The sequence below is a fragment of the Monodon monoceros genome, unplaced genomic scaffold (assembly GCF_005190385.1).
Source record: "Monodon monoceros isolate NGI ecotype Baffin Bay Population unplaced genomic scaffold, NGI_Narwhal_1 Super_Scaffold_9, whole genome shotgun sequence".
NCBI classification, from domain to species: Eukaryota; Metazoa; Chordata; class Mammalia; order Artiodactyla; family Monodontidae; genus Monodon; species Monodon monoceros.
The window spans coordinates 35,426,485-35,448,831 of NW_021703786.1; the positions used below are offsets into that span (position 1 = coordinate 35,426,485).

The window sequence follows — 22,347 nt, forward strand, 5'->3', positions numbered from 1 at the left end:
CCCAACACTGAGCTTTGTCCACCTGCCACTTCTCCCTTTAGCAATCCCACCTCCATTTTTCGCTTACGACATTTAGTCTGTCTTTTCCCAGTAAATCCAATCTCCTGGAATCAGTGCTTAAAGAGCGTAAGAGATTATTATCCTGGACTCAACTGAAGGATACACATTAACCCAAAGCTCTAAGTTAGCAACCAGAGTGCAGACCTCAAATTCTTCTTCTCAACTCAGCGTGTGATGGTCACCATCTGGCACCAGCTGGGTAAGTGAAGGTGTGATCGGTCTGTGAGCTGAGGCCGATGCAGTGCAGTCTTTACCCAATGTTTGCAGCTTATGACTTGGTGTGACCTTAAAAGGCAGGTAGGTATAGACAGCCACTCCTCAACATATTTTAGAACTGGAGAGGACACACTGAGAACAAGATATAAACAAAACCAGGCAAAGTCGCCTGACAAATAAAAATTCTTGTTAAAAAGAAAAGAAAAAGAACTGAACAGATCATTTCCACCTGATAATTAGCAAAAATGGGCATTTTTTCACCCTTAAACTAGTTTAAATACAGGCAGATGTCTTTCTACTATACTAAGATTTTTCTATATCTGTTTTTCCTAATCCTCAGAGCTTAATGAGAAATCGTTTATTCTACAAAATACAGCATATATGGCCACAGTCTAGAATCTGCTTATGGCAACAGGAAACTTCTGTCACTTGGAAGGCAATCTTGCACGGTTACATCATGACTCTACGGTAACTCATGTGGCGCAGGGTCTGCCCTCACCAGAAAGCATGGCACGCGCGGCCCAGGGTGAACACTAACACTGCACAGAGAAGCAGGAACAGCCAAGTCTCCACAGAACTCTTTCTATTTATTTAACTGTGTATGAGCACTCAGTTAATGCTCCAAAATAAAAATGGTGCAATAAGAGCAACTTTTAACAGAAACCGACAAGAAGCTGCGATGCCACTGGCCACGTGGCGCTGCAAAGAGGGGCCAGAGAGCAGTCTGCGTGGGGAAGCCTGGACAGGGAGAGGCGGAAGGGAGGCACGGGAAGCAGGTTTCAGACGGACAGGGACACAAAACTGTTGTACTGCTGGATGTTCCGTTTGAGGATGTCCGAGCACGGGCCAAGAACACGTTCAAACCTCGGGCGGTCCAGCTTGACGCACTTCAGCGGGCCACGGGCAACCACGGTGGCAGCGCGAGGACGATTCATGAGCAGCGCGATTTCGCCTGCAGGAGGGAAAGGGCTGAGGGTGGGCTAGCTCCCTCAGAAACGTCTTCTGAGGGGCGCCCTCCAGGGAAAAGAAAACCCGTATTTTTCCTCCTAGTAACTCAGTACAGGCCACACTACATCTGCACCTCAGGAAAAAACCAACTGACAGATATGAGACAATCAATAACTTAATTATTAACTGAGTCGAGGTCAAAATCTCACACTACTTCTCTGAGAGCCGAAAACTAAAATAAAAAATAAAATTCAGGGCTTCCCCGGTGGCGCAGTGGTTGAGAGCCCGCCTGCCGATGCAGGGGACACGGGTTTGTGCCCCGGTCCGGGAAGATCCCACATGCCGCGGAGCGGCTGGGCCCGTGAGCCATGGCCGCTGAGCCTGCGCGTCTGGAGCCTGTGCTCCGCGGCGGGAGAGGCCACAACAGTGAGAGGCCCGCATACAGCAAAAAATAAATAAATAAATAAATAAAAATAAAAAAATAAAATTCAGGAGAAGAAAAGGCAAGATTATGAAAGACTGTGATAGCTCACTGAGAAGTGACTTACAGAAACTATGTGTTTATTGTGAGGAAATCCACATACCAAAATAATCAGAAGGCCCCAATCTTCCCACTTCAACAAATTCTTCATTTTCTGAACGACGCTGTAGCACAGCAGCTGAACCCTATAACAAAATCACCAAAAAGCAAAACACATTAATACTTTCAGATCCTGGGTGGCATTTTAAATATCCTGTGCAATTTTAGCTACTCTGCAAAAAAAAAAAAAAAAAAGACTCAGCAGTTATTTCAAATCCTGTGTTCACGTGATAAACGGTAATTGAAGAGTCACTACAGGCTTGATGCTTATTTACCCCAGCAGTTCCTGCTAGGAGGTACTTCTCATCACGCTGAGGTACTTCGAGGGTTCAGACTCAGGTTAGCAAACTGTAGAAGGAGGGCCAAATCCAAGCTCACTGCTTTTATAAATAAAATTTTATTGGAACAATACACCAATTCATTTAGATACTGTCCATGGCTGCTTCCCCACTATGACAAGAGTTGAGTCTGCAACAGAAACACTATGGCTCATAAATGCCTAAATTACTTACTGTCTGGCCCTTTACAGAAAGACTTCCTCAACCCCTGGTTTAAACAACACCGATTAGCATCTACTGAGCCACATTCACAGCGAATCTGCTCTGTGGATCTCCTTGGCTGGCAAGAGTATCTGCTATACATTTCCATGGATTGTGACGATATAAAACATGGTAACATTTAGAATTTAAATACCTGCCTTTGATCCTGTTTGCCAAATTAGCCCAAATGCATGATTTTAACAAGAACGGTGCAGTACATCACAGCCTGTGTGCTAAATGGCTGAGTTCTGTTTGGCTTCTGTGAGGAGAATTAATTCGAGTAGGTCAGAATTCGGCTATTACTTCACGCAAAGCCCTCATTTAAAATGTGGTGGCCTGGCCGAAAACCAAACAACGACATTTCAAAGGGAACGATAATTTTTAAATAAAACTGTTTATCTTAAGAACGGTAGCTGTAAATGAGAACTGGTGTCCCCTATTCCCCGCCCGGTGCTGCCCCGTCTTTACCTCTAAAATAATGAAGAACTCATCTCCCGGCTCCCCCTGCACCACAATCTTCTGCCCGTCTTCAAACTGCACTGGTTCCAACGCATCAGCTACCGTGAGACGCTCCCACTTGTCCAGAGATTCTAAAAGGCAGGAATCAAAAGAATTTCTCTGCATTATTTGGTATTGCTAAAAATCTCAAAACAAAAGGTATAAAGAAGTCAACCAAAATACCCTAGTAGTGGCTCTAATCCAACACGGCACCTGTCTTCAACTACCTCTCGTCTCACCAAGATCCTCCTGTTACTTACAGATGACCCTAGAGCTTTCTTTCAGTAGCCAAGTGGCCAGGTTAACCTATACCAACTGCATCCGATGGTACAGGGATAAGAAAAATGTAATCGTTAAGTATTCCTAAAGATTGCCATCAATGCAAATCGAACCTACAATTACAGGACCCAAAAGTAATAATTCCAGAGATTCAGAGAAATAATGTATCAATTTAAATCCTCAGTAGAATTTATTTACAAAACCAACAAGAGTAACTAGAAAATAATTTTTGTTCCCAAAGGCCAAACTAACACCCAAGACACTAAACAAATGTAACCATTTCAGAGAAAGGACAAATAAGGGCAAAAAAGTCAATTCACTATAACAAAGCAATGACTCAAGACTATATTACCTTATAAAAATCGCCATTTCCCCTCCCAATGAAGAACAGCTTGTAATAATATCTCTAAGTCCACATAACAAAATATGTAGAAATGCCTCCAATTACCTACTTTACTCTAAATTTCCCCACACTTCTAGCATTTTTTCAGAGAAAGCAAGCTAATGACACCTATTCTTTCTACAGAGGAAATGCATTCTTGGAAATACTCACTTTCCTGAACCAATAAACTCACTGATGGAGCAACAGAGAAACAAGTCCCAGGGGGAATAACTGTGAAAGTCCACACTCAGGAGAGCACTTCCAGTCTTTCTGTCTCTCCAGGAGGAATAAGTAACACTTATTTCTAATTTAGAGGTCTGTCATATACTAGCGAATTAAACACACTTTAAAATTACTTTTAATTTAGTCACACTTCAACTCTGCATTCCATGTGGTTTTTGTTAACCATTAAAAAAAGAAAAAGTTGATAACTGGAGTAATCTTTATGAAATACAATCAGTTTCCTTAAGCATTACTAACACTTCAATATAACAATTCTCCGTGCAATCTTCCAAAACTTACCTAAAATAGACACTTTACTAAGAAACTCCTCATACATCTTGCGCTTTCTCAGTGTGCTTCCCTATAAATGAAAAAAGAAAGTGTAATTCACATAATGCTGTGGAGTAAGAAATACTGTTTCAAGTAAATGAACAACAACAGAGAAGTCAAAGCTTGCTACTGCTGCTTGATACATGACTGGTTTCTTCCTGTTGAAGATGGTAAGCCCTCTGTTCAGTTCAATCAAAAGCTCTTAGTAACTTGCTCCTAAAAGAACCACCAGGTATATGCCCAAAGAATTCACAAATTAGTGAAGTGTCAAAAAAGCAAACAATCAGTTCTCCAAAAAAACAAAACAAAAACACAAAAACCCAAGTAATATATGTGACTACAGTTGAATATATTTCCAGCCCAGGGTCCTTTTCCACAACCCTGATCCTCCACAGAAGGAAGGAAATACAACTGCTACCACAGAAACAACATCCCACCCTGACAAAAAAAAAGTGCCGTAACCCCAAACTAACCCAAAATGTCTTATCTGCAAGGTTTGCTAAATACATCTGGGGGACAGAAAGGGGAAACACACAGTTCCTCTATAATAAACATCCCTTACACAGTAAATTGCCTTGGCAATTTATATACTTATAAATATATATGTATAATATGTATTTATATTATTTAATATTTATTATATAATATGTATCTATTACATAAGTATATACATAATAGATATACATTATCTCCATCCCCCAGTACAGAAAATTTTCTAAGTATGTATTTAATATTTATTATATAATATGTATCTATTACATATACATATACATATACAAGTATATACACAATAGATATACATATCTCCATCCCCCAGTACAGAAAATTTTCTAAGTACGTCCAACCACGTACTGTCAAACAGCCAGACATGTAATACACAAATTTAAGAAAGCCATTTAAGATGACTAATGCCATTTACTGGGACTTAAACACCCAAGCTACTCCATAAATTTGTCAGAAAGTTCTCATATAGTCTAATTACATCAGCAGAACATTCCAATGGTTTTATTACTTCGTTTATTCCTTTACAGTGAGAGGGGACATGAAACCTGCATCACTGCTAACCTCCTTTCCGTTTAGAGAAGCTGATGGCTTCTGAGTGGCCTTCAATAACGTCATGCACCCGGAAGCAGCACCTCTCAGGCCAACTGTAATGTGTAAAGATCAGCTAAGGGAAGATGCACTGACTGACAAGTGGAGAGATTCCCAAACATAAGCTGACCACTGCATACACACCACATTTGTTTCCCATGTTATTTCTGGCCAAAGTTTTGTTCTAAAAGATCACTGTCTCAAACGGTATAATGAATAATGCTAAGTTGGGCTTAATACAAGGATTCAATCATTAAAAGTAAAAAATATTCTCATTTTAATGTGGTGATACTATTTAAACATTAGTTACACAGCCTGGATTGTGAGCCACACTCCAAAACCCATGTATCTTACCATAAGGATTCTTCTATAGCTGTCTCGGTCGATACCCCACAATTTCACATTTGTCTTTGCCTTGACAGTGGCTGCTCTAGGTGTTCCATAAATCAAAGCAAGTTCCCCAAAGCTCCCTCCTTCCCCAACACTGGTTGCCCACTCATTGTTGACATAGACCTAAAATACAAAAGCATTGTTTTTTTCTACATAGACAAATACGTAAGTATTAAAAACCTGCAAACCTTTTTAAGAGGTAAGAATCCTGAACTTTGTTTTAAAAAATAAAATGTGTTACATTTTCGGTACACAATGGAGCAAAACAGCTGACTTCTGACAATGAGTTAAGTAAGTTCAGAGTGTCTGTAATTTACCTAGTTTAATTATCTGATAAGAAAAAGGTCCTCTGTAAGGATGACCAGGGCAAAAAAAGTGAACTAAGCATTAATATTAACCACATGTATTTACAGAGCACTGTGCCAGGCATGGTGCTAGGCAAGCATTTTACCTGCAGGAGGTACCGAGTTTTCTAATAATCTTATGGGAGCAACAAGACTTCCAGAGCCAAGAAAGCTGTACCCAGTCTCCCAGCTCACGACCGGTCTAGACTCTCCCTGACACCTGTCTTATTCCACAGCACACACACACGCCTTAACCACTTATCTAGCAAAAGTTCTGAACTGTAGGTCTAGCTGAAGAAATTACCTTTAGAAAGTATCTGTGTCAGTAAAATATTTGGCAAAAGGAATCGAACATACAAGGATGTAATAGCCCTTCAGAAACTCTTAGAAGCAATAAATATCAACAAGTTGACTTTTAAGATTATCAACATATTTTTGCAATTATTAAATCTTACATCCATCTCTCCTTGATCAATCACATAGAAGTTATCCCCTTCATCACCTAAAGGCGAGAAGAGCAAAAAAAAAAGTTAGAAGCATATTAATTAAAGAAGCACAAATCAAACCAAATTAATGTAAAATAATGAACTTATGTCAGAGAGGTGCTGTGAGAGAAGAGTATATTACAAATTAACAGAACCTTTCAAGAAAAAAGTCCAGCCATTTATTTTAGAAGTCATAAAACTGAGTTTTTAGTCATCTCGTGGCAAAGAATGCCTCTGGAAAAAAAAAAAAAAGCCACTTGTGTGTACAAAGACATTAAAGGCTACATCATCTATAACAAAACAAGAAACAACTCAAATAGTAAGCAACAAATATCAGACTGTCACTAAACAAGAAAATATATGGATTATGAAGACCCATGAAAACATCGAGAGTAAATAAGAAAGGAAGAAAGAGAGGACAGCAAAAGATGAGATCCATGTTACTATATGTGGTCAAAAAAGGTAAGAATCAGTAGAAGGCACAGAACCTTACAAAGAGACGGGCTAGATGATGAAGAATAGAAGTGTTTTGCTTATTTTCTACTTTATTTTACTTTGTAAGTGGTTAATAAGCAATATAAAGGATATGTGAAATATGTGTGGTCCTGGAATTCCATACAAAGTTAAAATGCATGAATTCCCTCTAACAGTTACCATAAACAAAACTATATCAGATGTTAGGGAAATATTAGTCCCTTAGGCAAAGTGTGCCTTTTAGCTCAGAAGATTTTAATTAAAAGAAATAAGAAAATCTAGTAGTATAACAGAAGGAAAATCGTGGGCTTAAAGAGGAAAACAACTTCAATAATAATAGTGCGTGCCATAAAAGCAGCCACCCTTACCTTGCTGAATAACAGTCTCTCCAGCAATAAAGGAAACCGGAAACATGGCATCAAAAATATCACTGCAAGGAAGAGAAGGCCTCGCGTTACATTTCATGTGCTGCTTCTGTGGATTTCAAACATTAACCTTAGAATTAAAGCTCCCGGATTTTCAGCCTGGGTTGTTATCAGGTGAACAATTACTAAGAGCCTTAAAACGTGCGACAGTGATGAGACTATTTGGGACACCACCTGTACTGGAAAAATAGTATAACAAAGTACCTGTACCTACCTTCTCTCATTATCATCAAGATGTGAAAACAGTACATTCTTTTCAATGGCTTTGGCTAAAGCAGCCATTGTCTTATAATCTTTTGGTATAACCTAAGAAAGAACAGAAAGTCAAAATGACGATTCCATAAACCAAGACCACTTCATGTTTGCAACCTAAATTACAATGAAATGTCAAGCTACATTACGGTATTTAAACAAGGCTGCTTTGAGTTAAATATTTTCAACACAACACTCTCACACTGTCTTTGATCCACGAAGTTCTCAACAAATATTGACTCAATAATCCCCTCTGCCTACATCTAGGCCTGTGTTTAAAGGCTAGTATTTGGTTCCTAGTCAACAACTAAAGGAACAAACCAAAATCACCTTGCCCGAGGTGATTAGTGAGGCAAAACTAAGCATTTTATGACAACTGGTCATTTTCTAAACTGTGATCAGGTACTGTTAGTCTCACAACCTCTTGCAAGCACAATTCTCTTCCCCCTTCAGGCTAACAGCGTAACTCGAAATGGCAGACTGGCTCTAAGAGCCAACTGAGACAAATGACGCTTGTAGGGTAAAAGCTTGAAAGCCACAACATGAATTACAGGATGTCAAGAAACTGACACCATGATTCAAGAGAAAAAGGAGTACTGCCTGCTCTTCTACTGCGAAACAACAACATGCAAACGAAAACCCCCAAAACTCACTTATGCACTGTTTCATAATTACTGTTAGTTATTTCCTCTGATGGCATGCTGTTACAGAAACCTGTTCCCCAAGTACCCAGGAACTGTATAGGATGGAGTACAATCCATCCTGTTTGTGTTTTACTACTCAAAACAGTGCACGCATTCATCAAAGAAGACTGGATGACTACCACGTGGGTCCCAAAACCACGTCCTCAGTGTTCAGATATCAAAACTACCTTCCTCACGTAGGATGCAGCATCTTCCTCCGTGTAGACCTCGGCACTGATGGCACCTCGTCGCCTCCGGCCCTTTACTGCTGGGTTGGGTGGAGGAGGAGAGATTTCATCCTCCCTCGAGTCTGCACGAGAGCTCGCTTTCTGCAGAGTCTGGATCTGTTTTGCCTCCTCCTGAAAAAGATTATAAGTTTATAAAATGAGACCCTTCAGCATGGCATTCTTCAGCTGGTATTCTCATACTCCAATGACGGTCCTTCTCAGTCACTTCAAATCTCTCCCTCTATTACCAAGCTGAAAGTTAAGGGGCAAAGGTCAATTACAAATGGGGGAAAAAATGGAGAGTCAAGCTTGAAAAGAAATACTCTGGAAAGACTTCACTGTTTCTCAGAGGGTAACAGATGCTATATTTATTAATGAACAAAAGCCACTGGTACAGGGCACGTAACATGCAAATAAAAAATTATATACTCATTATGATAATATACCGACAATGATTTGTAATGCACTCAACAGTAATGAACTGCAAAACAAAAGGCTGGGAAATCAGTGTGAGATCCCTGCCCCGCCCAAGAATGCCATCTCGGAATAATCACTCAGGCACAGCAAAGTCATAGAAGAATGTCTAGATTACTGCTACTCCATTAATTCAGGAAACACAATGCAGGAAACACAGGTTCGAGCCCTGGTCCGGGAAGATCCCACATACCGCGGAGCAACTAAGCCCGCGCGCCACAACTACTGAGCCTGTGCCCTAGAGCCTTCGAGCCACAGCCACTGAAGCCCGCACGCCTAGAGCCCGTGCTCTGCGACAACAGAAGCCACCGCAATGAGAAGCCCACGCACAGCAACGAAGACCCAACGCTGCCATAAATAAATAAATTTATTAAAAAAAAAACAAAACACCGATAGGAGAGAGCCCTGAGCCTGTGGAGCTCATATTGTAGCTGGAGTCTCAGGTATAAACAAATAATGAAATGTGATGGTAACCTAGAATTTAACTAAGATCGGATGTAACAATACTTCTCCTGACAGAGCTGGATGCATTCTTTATGGTCAGGGTTGACACTTGAAGTTAAAACAAAAAAAAGTCTACCCGCTTTTAAAAACTTATTAAACCAATCCGTTTAAAACTGATGTCAACTACTTAACGTTCTTATTTTTCAGATCTAGGGCCTTAAAAAGAAATTCCTCTCAGGTCTTCAGTAAAGAATGAGTTATGCCCGGACGTAAAATCAGAATGAAAAAAGCCAAGAATGGTGAGCTATTTACATTCTCATTCATCTGACTCACCCTCCATTATTTTTCTAAGCCGTCTTTCAAATTCTAAATGAACTCAGCATTTACTATTTCTGAAAATTTTTTAATAAAAAAGAAACTAAGGAGCTGCCTACTTTTTCTCCTGCAGGGTACTCAGCTCTGCATTTGGCATCAAGACAAATAAAAGAACATATAAACGCAGCAAGGAAAGTCTAGAACGATAACAATCAAGGCATTAATAGTGTTTATCTCTATTATAGACTCATGTTTGATTTTTATTTTTTGGAGGGAGGAATTGGCTTTATTTTTCTCATTTCTCTAGATTTTCTAATTTTCAATTAAAAACACAGTAAGAAAAGCCTATAACAAAACCAACTTTAATATATTTGCATATTTAGTTACAAATGCACTTACCTGTTGACCAAATAATCCAGTAAGTCTACTGCCAGGAATCTATTCTAAAATATGCGTGTGTGTGAAATGACAGATATACAAGGTTATTTATTATATCATTGCTTTTAATAGTAAAACACTGGAAACCACCAAAATGGTCGTCAACATGGAGATTAAATAAACTGTAGTACATCCATACAATGGAATACCATGCACATGCTGGATATGAATTTGTAAGTGCCCATACATTATCCCTGGAACACAGTATCTTCCTGCACTCTAGGAAGACAACGAAGTGGGAAAAAGACTTTTTATTGTCATATCCTTTTGTACCTGCAGAATTTTGAACCATGTGCAAATATACAACCATTTTTTTAAAAAATACATTTTTAAAGAAAACCCACTTCATTTTCATTCCGGTAATTCCAGTAAACAGGTAAGGTTTTCCCATTCCATATTAACAGAGAACTTTAAAACTCAAGTCTCCCCCAAAGTCTAAAGTTCAAGAGTATAAATGAAAACACAAATTCTACCCCAAAATCTGTCACTGATATTTCACAAAAATTTCATGGAAAGTTTCACAAGTAATATCTCATTTGGAACTGTCTTCTATCTAACTGAATTTTTAAGACAATTTTGAAGTACCAAAAGCATTTTGATTTTAACACTGTTCCATGGGTTTTCATCTTCAATAGCAATCAGCTAGAACCTAATCCTGGTGAGTCAGAGCCATTACTGAGATCACTGACTTCTATTATACATTTTTACGTCCTTTTTCTTGCTGTTGTCGTTCATCCTTCGGTCAGTCTCCTCCCTCCTCAGTTCTCTCACTTATTAAAACAAAAACAGACAAAAGAGCCCCTCCCAGTCCACTTACTGTCAACACATCCTAGAGTATTAAGCTCCGATGCTGTGCCCACCGCTTACTTAATATGCTTTCAACAATCACTATTTGTCCCCTCCCTGCCCCTGCCATTCCATGCTTCCCTGTAGGTGAAGTAAACGTCCCCGTCCCACGGACTTGGGGCTGGGTAAGTGGCTTGTTTTGCCACAGCATGTCCTCTTGTAAGATCTGACTCTGGCCCCTGCAGCATCCGATCCCTCTCGGCCTTGGGAGCAGCTCCTTCCACTCAACCCCAGAACAAGACACATGGAGCCAAGAAGAGAAGATGGGCTGAGCCCACAAGAGCTGCACATGACCAAGAAATGAGGACTTCTGTAGTAAACGAATGAAATTTGGGGGTCGTATGGTACTACAACATAAAGCTACTACCCCGTATGACCACAGCCAAGTTACTTGATTTCTCTTAGTTTTACCTGCTACCTCTGTAAAATGGTGATAATCACCAACCTCACACATCTGAAATAATGAGTATGTATGTATGTATGTAAAGTGCTCACACGGTACCTGGCACACAGAAGACACTCCATGGTCGGAGCTATTAAAATTCCTCTGATCTATCAGACAGGGAGGTTCTAATAAATATATGCAGAAAAGAGGATTCAAATTACAGGTAACAGTCTGAAATAAAACGCAGAAGCTTTCAATGGAGTTCTTTGGTGCATTTCTTATTGAGCAGTTGAGGGTACCAGAAACGTGACCCCTGGTTAACACAGGGAAAGAGATGACAAGAGCGTGACCATATTTTCACACATATAACCTAACACCTAATGCACAGAACAATGACCTGTTGAAAAGTTGAAAACCTAGTTACTTGAAAGTCCAGATATTTACATTCAACCCTGGCTAAAGGAATGTATGCAAGTGAACAAAGATCCTTGAATTATAAGAAAAAGTGTTAAGCTGTGACTCTTATTAAAAGGCAAAGAAGCCAACACACATTAAATTAAAAAAGCCCGCGTGCAAGGAAGCTACTTTAATCATTTCTTGCTCTCCCCTTGCTCCGTGCTGAAACAGGGCTACGAGCACAGGCTCTGAAACGAGCACCACACACTCAACACTCCCTATAAAAAGACACACCCTTCACGCCTCACCAACCTCATCCCCTCATCAGATGGCTTCTATTGATGTCCAAAGAGAAGAAGAGGGATCACCTTACAGTGACCAATTTCAGAATCAGGTCTCCAGAAACACACTTCACTTCAAAACAGGGAAGGCCCACAGCAGCCTGGCGCTACAGTATTTCACTATCAGGAAACTGCTGAAATAAGAGAAAACCAGACTTTCTACCACAATTCCAAGACAGCAAGGCTACATTCATTGGGACTGGTTAATTTTTTTTTGTTGTTGTTGTTGTTTTTGCGGTACGCGGGCCTCTCACTGCTGTGGCCTCTCCCGTTGCGGAGCACAGGCTCCGGACGCGCAGGCTCAGCGGCCATGGCTCACGGGCCCAGCCGCTCTGCGGCATGTGGGATCTTCCTGGACCGGGGCACGAACCCGCGTCCCCTGCATCGGCAGGCGGACTCCCAACCACTGCGCCACCAGGGAAGCCCCTGTTGTTGTTTTTGATTAGTCTAATCACGGTACTAGACACCAATTTCAACAAACAGCTTTTCAAGAAAACAGTAGAAAATTCCTGATCACTGAGCCACCCACACATTTTTTAAACACTAGTAAAACAGACTCTTTTACTAGTAAATTATGCTGGTTAAGAAACTGTCCAAACCAGTGGGATATATTACAAATATTTCTGCAATACAATTAGATAATTAACAATCATATACCTAAGAAAATGCCTCCCAACTGGTTCACAATTATGAACCACATCAAAACTTCAATATGCTTAAGAAAACCTGTAAATTTATCTCGCTGAATTTCAGAAGCAAATCAAACAAACTACTCAAAACATTTAACAATCCAAACTTTCTCATTCATCATTTTTTGAGGGAAGTGAACTGAAGCATCGACCTTGATGAAAAATGATCATTTTGCTTAGAAAAGCACACACCACACGCTTAGGTCCCACTGACATACACAGAATGAGGATGAACAACAACGACTAAAAACTGCACTAATTTTTTTTCAAGAGGAAACAAGTCCTGACCAGAGCTGTAAAGTAAAATTTTGACAACCATCAATCTTGATCTCTCTGTTCTAGAGTCGATTCACCTGAGACATATTCTACAGTAAAACACACTTCACTAATTCAGAGTTTCTGAAATATCAGTCCAAGGCTAGACTCAACTGTTTCATTACAGTGATTTCAAAAGGTGGGATAAAACTTATAAGTTCACTTGCTTTGCTGAAGAAAAAAGCATTAAATGCTTTCAAGTACTGTAGAATTTCTCACTTCAGTGGTACAACAGTACCACTGCTATACTACTTTTTAAAAAATTTTTACTGGAGTATAGCTGATTTACAATGTTGTGTTAGTTTCTGCCGTACTACTTCTGATCAACTGTACCTAGTCAGTTATTTCATTTAGTCAGTTTTATGTACTAATTAAAACAGTTACAAGGAACTGTGTTTGGAAGACGAAAACCTGTTAGCCAAGTAAACTTAGCATACAGATTGGTTTTGATAAATTCTACTGATGACAAAGTTAAAAATCACTTCAAGTGCGTTAACTACATTTCTTTTCTGAAGTTCTATTTTAGATGATGATAATTATAGATTATGATTTGGTCAGAATTCCTTTTCTTCCAAAAGGTACAAATCAGCGACACTCTACAGCATCCCCTTTAACAATCGTCAGGGTCATCTCATGCTCCGCCCCATTTATTTTTACCTTCTCCAACCTCTCAAAGTATTCCCTGAGGAATGCCATGGGCCTCTCGGGCCGCGCGGTGCACAACTGCACGATGGAGTCCTTGAGCAGGGCCTGGATGTTGTGCTTCTGCACGTAGAGCTCGCATTCCCGGAGGCTGCGCTCCTCCTCACTGGCGGTGCTGCCAGACGCCATGGCTCACTATGGGGAAAACACACAGATGCCTGTGAAAACTGTTTACAAAGAGCAAATGTCAATTTGGCCTTAGACCTAACAAATTCACTAGGCAACTGATTCACAAGGATTTCTTTCTAAGTAGATTTTTTTTTAAACAGGGAGGTGAGGGCTAGGGAGTCAAGTATGTACAGAAATAGCATTCCCTCAAAGTAGTGTTTCACTGAGGTCCTGCTGCACAGGATCTAGGCTCTGCAGGCAGCCACAGTGAGAAGAACCTCAGCTCTCCGTTGGAAGTATGAGCCACTTATCCCCGGCAGAGGCGGGGTGCTGAGGAGTCAGGCCCTTAAGGGAATTTCATTCAGTTCTCCTCCTACAAAAGAAATCATGATGCCGTGCAAAGTGTGTACATGGCAAATGGGACAGAGAATTATAAGGGCACACAAGTCAGCTCTAAGTGAAAGCAAGAAAGCACAAGAAAGAACATCTGACATTCCCTATTCGTAACCCGGATCCCAGGGGAGTGTCCTAATCTCACCCAGCAAACCACTGGAGCAAAGGCTCTGGTTAGCCAACTACTAGCACAATCAACATTTTTTAAAACACAAAAGAAACCCCAGACGAGTTATAAAAGCAACTTTTAATCCTAGAATCTTTTTACCAGATTCCAGCTCTAGATGATAACACACTTACCCACTAGTAAGAGGGCAAATCCTTAACAGAAAAAAATCCCCACATAAACAAAGAAACACCTTACTAAGTAAACGATAAAAGATTTTGGACAGGAAAGAAACCATTTTATTCATCTGGACAGGAAAGTGTTAAAACATTAAGTTTTAAACTCACATGAAGACTCAAGAGATAAAACTGCATTTAGTGAATTTTAGAAGGTTCAAACTACCTCGATGTGAAGTAAAATAAACAAATGTAACAATGGGCAGCTAACCTTACCCTGGAATTAAAAGCTTACTAATTTAACAAAAGAGCCATAAGCTGTTTTCCTTTCAACTCCTAATTATTAAGTAATTAAGATTAGAAGATAAAAGTGAGGTCTCCTCCACTTTGCAACTGAATTCAATGCTAGTTGGTCTTTCCCAAATATAATGCACACAAAACCACTGAGATGACATTGTAAGTTTCAAAGGCGAAAGAATCAGCCCGAGTAAAGAGCTACCGTGCTGTTAGGCATCTTGTTTTGACAACTTTCATGGTAAGGGTCAATAACGAGTAAACTAATTAACAGACCATGAGAAAGTCTGTAGCTCCCTGACAAGCACGTAAACTAAGAGGCCACAGAAAAAGACTCATGCTGCTAATTCAGAAATAAACACTCTAATACAAACACAAAAAACAAAACAAACACACAAAAAACACGGTACTTTCGGACAGATTTACACCAGCCCCTTTTCCAGTTCAGACAGCCACATGAACTGAGAATCCACTTCAGTAGGATTTTCTGCATTTGAAAAAATACTGTACTGAAAGCCACCGAGAACAATGATCAATCAGATCTTTTTATGCTTCAAAACATTCAGATCCATCTCAGGAATATCAATACATGTATTCAACGGATCAGAGAAATCATTCGAAGATCAGGTCTGTGGTAGAAATGAGAGAACTGGGGCTAAACGTGAGACTGGTTTGTTGTTTGCAACAATGTATTTAAAACACCGAAAGGAAGACACTGGAAATAAGGTAGCATATTAACATAAATGCCCCAGGACTGGCGCAGTCAGGTCACCGTGTGAACCCCAGAATATCCGTATTTCACGGTCTTATTTTTTTAATCGAATACACCTAGATTAAGTCCGTCCTCGCGCTTGGTTGTAAAAGCATAACAATTTAGCTCCCCCCGCCCCCAATTATTTAACTGCTGCAAAACGTACACTGCATTGCCTCTCCTCCTAAGAAAACACTGAGATTCTTTCTTTCATAAAGTCGGTTGTGACACAATTCCGTTTCAAAGGGATCACATGCGAGGCGCTATGCCAGACACCTTGAGAAACTCGCTGATTCAGGCCGCAGACCCTCAGACCAGCCAGGAGCCCTTCCTGGAGGTCATCCTCGGAGCACCGAGAAGACCCATCTCTCGGGCATCCCTCCGGCGGTGACGCCGTTCGGCGTCGCACCTACACTGAGCTGCCGGGGGAGGGGGGCGGGTCACAGGTACCGCGCACGTTTCGGGGGCAAGGACACGGAAGTGCCCTTCACTCCACTTAGGCCACAGTCACGGCCACGAGAGGAAGGGAGGCCCATCCTGCAACCCGCTCTGGTCGGAAGGCCAAGGGGAGACCTGGGGGGCGGGGACCGGGAAAGGGGGGCAGGGAAGAGGGGACAGAAAGCCACGGAGCGGCCGGGCGACGACCACCGCGGGGGCGGGGCGACAATCCCGGAAAGGAAGGGGAAGCGCCCGCGGGAGAGGCCGGAGGGAGGAAAACAAGGACTGCCGGGTCCCCGGAGCAGCCGGAAAGGCCGGGGGGCGATGGCGGATTCCGGGGACATCTCGCCACCGTCCTTCAGGAGACGCGGGAGGGCGAGCGGGGAGGCCGCAGGGGCGGGGCGGCCGGAGCGGGCCCCGGGGGTCTGGGGGGCGCAGACCCGGGCCAGGGAGCTAGGCCCGCGGGGGGCCCTCTGGAGGCGCCGAGCCGGGAGGCGCAGGGGGTGCGGCCGTCCCCCGCAGGTCGCTCCCCGCGACGCCATCTTGGATCGGCCCGGCGCCTCCAAACGGGCGGCTGGCGGCAAAGCTGGGCGCGCGGGGGCCCCCGCCGAGGCCTCTCACCTGCGGGCGGGCGGCGGCGGGTTCGGACTGCGGTCGAGGCGGCGGCCGGCGGAGCTACCTCAACGCTTCCCTCCCAGCCCGAATCCACTCGGCTACAGCTGCTCCTCGGCGGCTCCACCGGAAACGGCCGCGCCGCAGCCAATCAGTGCCCGGCTGCTGACGTCAATGCGCCTCGCTCTGGCCAGACCCGTTGCCTTGGCAACCTTAAAGGGGCAGCGGCCCCGGGTCCTCCGCCGCCGCTCGTTGAAGGACCCTCGCCCCTCCTCTGCCTAGAATGGTCCCCCTTCTACTCTTCTTTCCGTCCTGTCTTGTCCCTCGTCCGCAGCTCTCCTCGCGCTTGCCTCTGGTCTTCTCCTCTCTCTAGCCCGAGGCTTCCCTCCTCTGTTCACCTGCCGCCCCTTACCTGTTCCAGTCTGGACGCCACAGGTCCTCTTTTTTCTCTCTGCTGCTCTTCTCTCGCTCTCCGCGCGGCTTTGGGCAGCTCCCCTCTCTCCTCCTCTCCTCTCTTCTCCCCACCCTCACTCCCACCTCCCCCGCCGCCTCCGCCTTTTCTCCCTGCCTTCAACCCCCGCCCCCAACCCAGGCCGACCCACGTGGGGCGTCTCGGATGACAGGTGGGCGACTCCGCCCCGTAGCCCGGGCTGGAGGGGGACGCGGGGCCGGGGAGGGGGAATTCCTGCCGCTTCCAAGCCCCGGAGGAGGTGGCGGATCCGCTGCAGCTGCGCCAGGGGCCGAGCGCGGGCGGATCCCTGGATGCGCACGCCCGCCGCGTATCCTGTGCTCGGCCCGCGCCGCGGCCTCCGGGCCGCCATCCGGTCCAGGAAATCCGAGCCCTGCCAAGTGTCTGTTTGGCCAACCGGGCCGCTCTCCCCTCCATGGGTGCTGTCGCCAGTGGAGGCCACACAGTTCCTATGGGCACAAAATGCTGGAAAGGACTTTGTCGGGGTCCAAGAGAGGCCTGAGTCCTTCTAGCTCCTGGAATGCCCCCATCCCCGCCCCGACTCCGCATAATGAGAAGTACAAAACGTGCAGGTGGGCACAAACCGTCTGTGACCACACGAGAAATCTCAACCGCCTGTAAAAACTGCCCTCATCGGGGATGATGGAGGAGAGGGCGGGGGAGCGACTTCTATACTGCTTCAGCCATTTTTTTTTCCCATGCAAGTATCCGCCCGTGGAAGAGGAAACGGGATGAGAGGCAGGGGACGCTTTCGGACATATGAAGTCGCTAAAAGAATAAAGAAGGTCCTTGGAGCACACGTATCTTTGTGTCTGGCTGGTACCTGTTGTACCCTTGGGGTATATAGCTCTAGGGCTGTATGTGTAAAATACACAATGGATTTAACACATAATACAAAAAATATATAAATACCTCTAATAATTTTTATACTGATACCAGGCCGAAACTGTAATATTTTGGATATATTCGGTTAAGTATTAAGATTAATTTCGCTTTTGTTTTTTACCTTTTTAATATAGCTATTAGAAAATTTTTAATTTCCTCTATGACTCGTGTTTATAGTATTTCTGTTGGACATCACTGTCCTAACAGGCCAGCTGCTCCCCGAAATCCACCAGTAATGATAAGGCCCCTGCTTATCAGAGTATTTCTTTTATTTAGTTGTGGTTATCCCTACCCCTACCTCCCGCCACGGGCTTTCTGAAAGTCAGAGGAAGCATAGGCAACATCAGAAAGGCCAGATTAGGCCTATAAGACGGGAATGTAGGGGGGAAGTTTCTTCTCCCACCTTACGCCCCCATGGGACTTTCGCCAGGGATGGGTGGAATGGGAGATGAAAGGCACAGCCTCAGTCGTATATATGATTTCACCCTTGTCAGTACAAAGAAAGGCTAATTAAACTGAACCCTAAGCTGGCAAGCAGGAGGGGGAATTCGATAGCACTGAGCAGGCCCGGTCGCGTTCTGAGAAGAAAACACTGCGGTCGGATAAATCTGAGTTTGGTTTCAGGCTCTGCCATCTCCGGTAATTGACTTAATCCCCGTGAGCCTCAGCTTCCTCGATCGTAAAGGATGAGCAGGGCTGTGCTAAAATGAAGCAATAAAGATAATAACGGCACACAAGTCTATAGCACTTACTGTGTTCCTGGCAGTGTTCTAAGTGCTTCACTCATACTAATTAATTGAATCTTCATAATAAACTCTAGCATCAGTATTATTATTATGTTATTGTCACGGAAGGAAAATGAGGCCTGGAGCAGTTAAGGGACTGCTGTGTTTCATACCTAGGCAGTGAGCCTAACCACTCCCCTTTGTAGCATGTATGTAAAGAAAGTGCCCAGCACAGGGCGGGACACAACAGATAAAGATTGGTTTGCTTCCCAGTTGCTCTCCCCTTCCTCAGGAGCTACCCACACTACTAGGTTAAGACTTGAGTTGCACTGTGTCCCATTCTCAGTGTTACCTTCCTAAGAGAGTCAAGACGCTTAGAATAGGGAAACCAGCAAGCTGGTGACATTGAGCCCAGTGCTTTGGGTGGCAGCTGACTCCGTGCTGAGGCCTGGCTGTGTGTCCCCATTCAGCTGCATTCAGGCACCAGTCCAGCCACGGGCCGTCGTTTCCTGTGTCTGTCGCACTCAACCTTGTTCTAGCTGCCAAACCCTCCTAGGCTGGGGCTTTGAAAGACAAAAAGGGAAATGTGCAGTAGATAGTTGAGCCTGGGGAGAGTTCACCGAGACAGCTGCTGCGAAAAGCCAAACAGCCCCGGTGGTTTCCAAACGCTGCGAATGCTCTTTCAGTGCAGACGGCCGTGCCGCTGTGAGAATTTCAACTCATCAAATTCATTTCAGAAATGACAGTGGTTCCACCCTAGCTTGTGCGGTTTCCCCTTCTCCAGAGGCCTTCTGCCCTGAATTCCAAGGTCTGTCAGCCCTTTTTTTTCCTTCTTTTTTTTTTTAATCTGTGTCCTTGGAAAACTCCACAAAATGAGTTTCTACGGTAGTGGCGTCATAAGTAAATTTTTCTCTTCAAAACAAAATTCCTTAATTGCTGTTACAATGTTTGTGAAACAAACAGCAGCAAACAATTTTAAAAGCAAAATAAACATCAGTTATGCATTTAGCAAGCAGACGTTGAACTAAGAAAGCCAGTGTACATAAATAGAGACACAAATGTAGAGAACAAATATATGGACACCAAGGGGGGAAGGGGGTGGTGGTGGGATGAATTGGGAGATTGGGATTGACATGTATACACTAATATGTATAAAATAGATAACTAACGAGAAACGGCCGTATAGCACGGGAACTCCACTTCGCTGTACAGTAGAGACTAACACAACGTTGTAAAACAACTATACCCCAATAAAAAAAAATTTTTTAAACAAGAAAGCCAGTGTATAAAAGGAAGGAATATTTTGGCATGCCATTTCTTAGTGTTTCTTATGTTTAAAGTTTCCATTGGGTGAGGCCAGATGCACGTTATTTCAGGTTTCCAAGGAGGAGTTTTCAGACTATCACCACGTATTTGTGCTGAGTATATATGCTTCCTGTGGAACCCAAGATTGTGGTTTCAAAGATAACCTAATTCCAGCAAGCATTCCAATGCAAAACTCTTTCTGCTTTTCTCACTGGCAAATGTCCAGGGAGGAGCTGATGTTACAGCCTTGACTCTGAAGAGGGTCTGGAGGCCCAAATTCTTCCTCTGGGAACCTCAATCTTTTCTCTTAAGGCGTTTATAGAGGGTAATGTGCCTTACTTACAGACTACTGTTCTAAAGGTGAATCACGTCTAAAAAATACCTTCTCAACAAGATCCAGACTAGTATTTGACCGAACACTGGGTACCAGGGACTCGCTAAGTTGACTCGTAAAAATTAATCATCGCAAGCGTGAGTCAACTCTAGCCCAGATATTTGTCTGAATTTCTTCTGAATATTCTTCTCCCAGATATGGATCTCCTATGCCTTTGCTAGTTTTAACTCATGCTAATCCGAAATCAGTAGTTCACAGATCTGGGGCTTTAAAAAAAAATAGTGATGATAAGCAACCAGAATTTACTGTATAACACGGGGAATTCTATTTGATACCTTAAAATAACCTATAATGGAGGGCTTCCCTGGTGGTGCAGTGGTTAAGAATCCGCCTACCAATGCAGGGGACACAGGTTCGAGCCCTGGCCCGGGCAGATCCCACATGCAGATCCCACATACCGTGGAGCAATTAAGCCCGTGCGCCACAACTACTGAAGCCCGCGCGCCATACTCCTCAATAAGAGAAGCCACTGCAATGCGAAGCCCACGCGCCGCAACAAAGACCCAACACAGACAAAAATAAAATTAAAAAAAAAATAAAATAAAATAACCTATAATGGAATATAATTTTTAAAAGACAACTGAATCACTCTGCTGTACATCTGAAACTAACACAACATCGTAAATCAAATATACTTCAATAAAAATAATTTTAGTCATGGTCTCCTCAGAGAAGCTCATGAAAACAAGGGCTTGCTTTCTCCCCAGAAAATATGCCAAGCATACACACATATGACATTTATCGTCTGATTTCAGTGGGTCCACAGATACTGACGCTCATCCATGCCTGGACGTCAGGTTCAGAAGACTTACAAGGTATTTCCTGAGCATACACAGGGCAGGCCCTAGATGCCTGGGATGCAGAGAAGGGGAAGGATGAGCTATGGCCCCGCCCTCGAAAGCAAGGAATATGATTGCTGTATCATATGGTACGAGTATGTTTACTTTTGTAAGAAACCTCCAAACTGTCTTCCAAAGCGGCTGCACTATGTTGCGTCCCCGCCAGCAGTGACGAGAGTTCCCGTTGCTCCACAGCCTCACCAGCATTTGATGTTGTCAGCGTTTTGGATTTCAGGCATTCTATCGGGTATGTAGTGGTATGTCGTTGCTGCTTTAATTTGCAGTTCTCTAATAGCCTGTGATGTTCAGCTTCACTTTGTATGTTTATTTGCCATCTGTGTATCTTCTTTGATGAGGTGCCCGTTAAGATCTCTTGTCCATTTTCGAATGGGGTTGTTTGTTTTCTCATTGTTGAGTTTTAAGAGTTCTTTGTGTATTTTGAATAAAGTTCATATAATTTTCACGTCACATTCTTTTGCTTTCTTTCGACAATTTTAAAATGTAAAAATTATTTGTAGCTTGTGAGCTGTACAAAAACATATCGTGGGCGAGTCAACCCCCAGGCCATAGTTTGGCAACCCCTGCCTTAGAAGTTTGGGTTTTCTACTTAGAGCCACTGGGGAATCATACAATGGTTACATGCAGGGAAGAGACGTGGTCAAGTACACACTTTATCACTCTGCCTCTAGTGAAGCGAGGGCAGGCCCAGGGTGCATGAGGGAGCTTGGAGCAAAGACACCTGCTGGAGTTTGTTGCCAGAATCAGGTGAGGGGTGGGAATGGCTTAAACTAATAAAATTTTGATGCAAGTGAGGAGGGCCGGGCCTATTCCAGAAACACTAAAGAAATAGGAGAGACAGAACCTAGGGATTGATGTGGAGCTTCAGGAGGAGAGAGACTCGAGGATGACCCCTAGGTTTCTGTCGCAGCCAATGAATCAATGCTGCTGCCCTTCACTGAGTCAGAGAAGCCGGGAGGAGCAGCGGGGGTGGGCGGGGTGAGGGGCCGCGAGCCATCCGCGAGGGGCTGTCAGTTGTGTGCTGGTTGGAAGCTCAGGAGACAGTTAAGGGCTTTGAAATCAT

General features: G+C 43.4%; 1 protein-coding gene across 2 annotated transcripts; it reads right to left on the reverse strand.

Moving 5' to 3' along the window:
* Positions 1–842: 842 nt before the first annotated feature.
* PRKAR1A (protein kinase cAMP-dependent type I regulatory subunit alpha) lies at positions 843–17,201 on the reverse strand. Of its 2 annotated transcripts, none has more exons than XM_029210705.1 (11): positions 17,062–17,201; positions 13,727–13,906; positions 8,388–8,558; positions 7,479–7,570; positions 7,208–7,269; positions 6,336–6,382; positions 5,501–5,659; positions 4,025–4,085; positions 2,812–2,933; positions 1,809–1,890; positions 843–1,228 (listed from the first exon to the last, which is right to left on the reverse strand). In XM_029210705.1, the coding sequence occupies exons 2-11, from the start codon at positions 13,898–13,900 to the stop codon at positions 1,056–1,058; spliced, it is 1,143 nt and encodes a 380-aa protein (XP_029066538.1). In that variant the 5' UTR covers positions 13,901–13,906; positions 17,062–17,201; the 3' UTR covers positions 843–1,055. The 2 variants fall into 2 exon arrangements, with proteins under 2 accessions (XP_029066538.1, XP_029066537.1); XM_029210704.1 differs by lacking the exon at positions 17,062–17,201 and adding an exon at positions 16,659–16,887.
* Between the last annotated feature and the right edge of the window lie 5,146 nt (positions 17,202–22,347).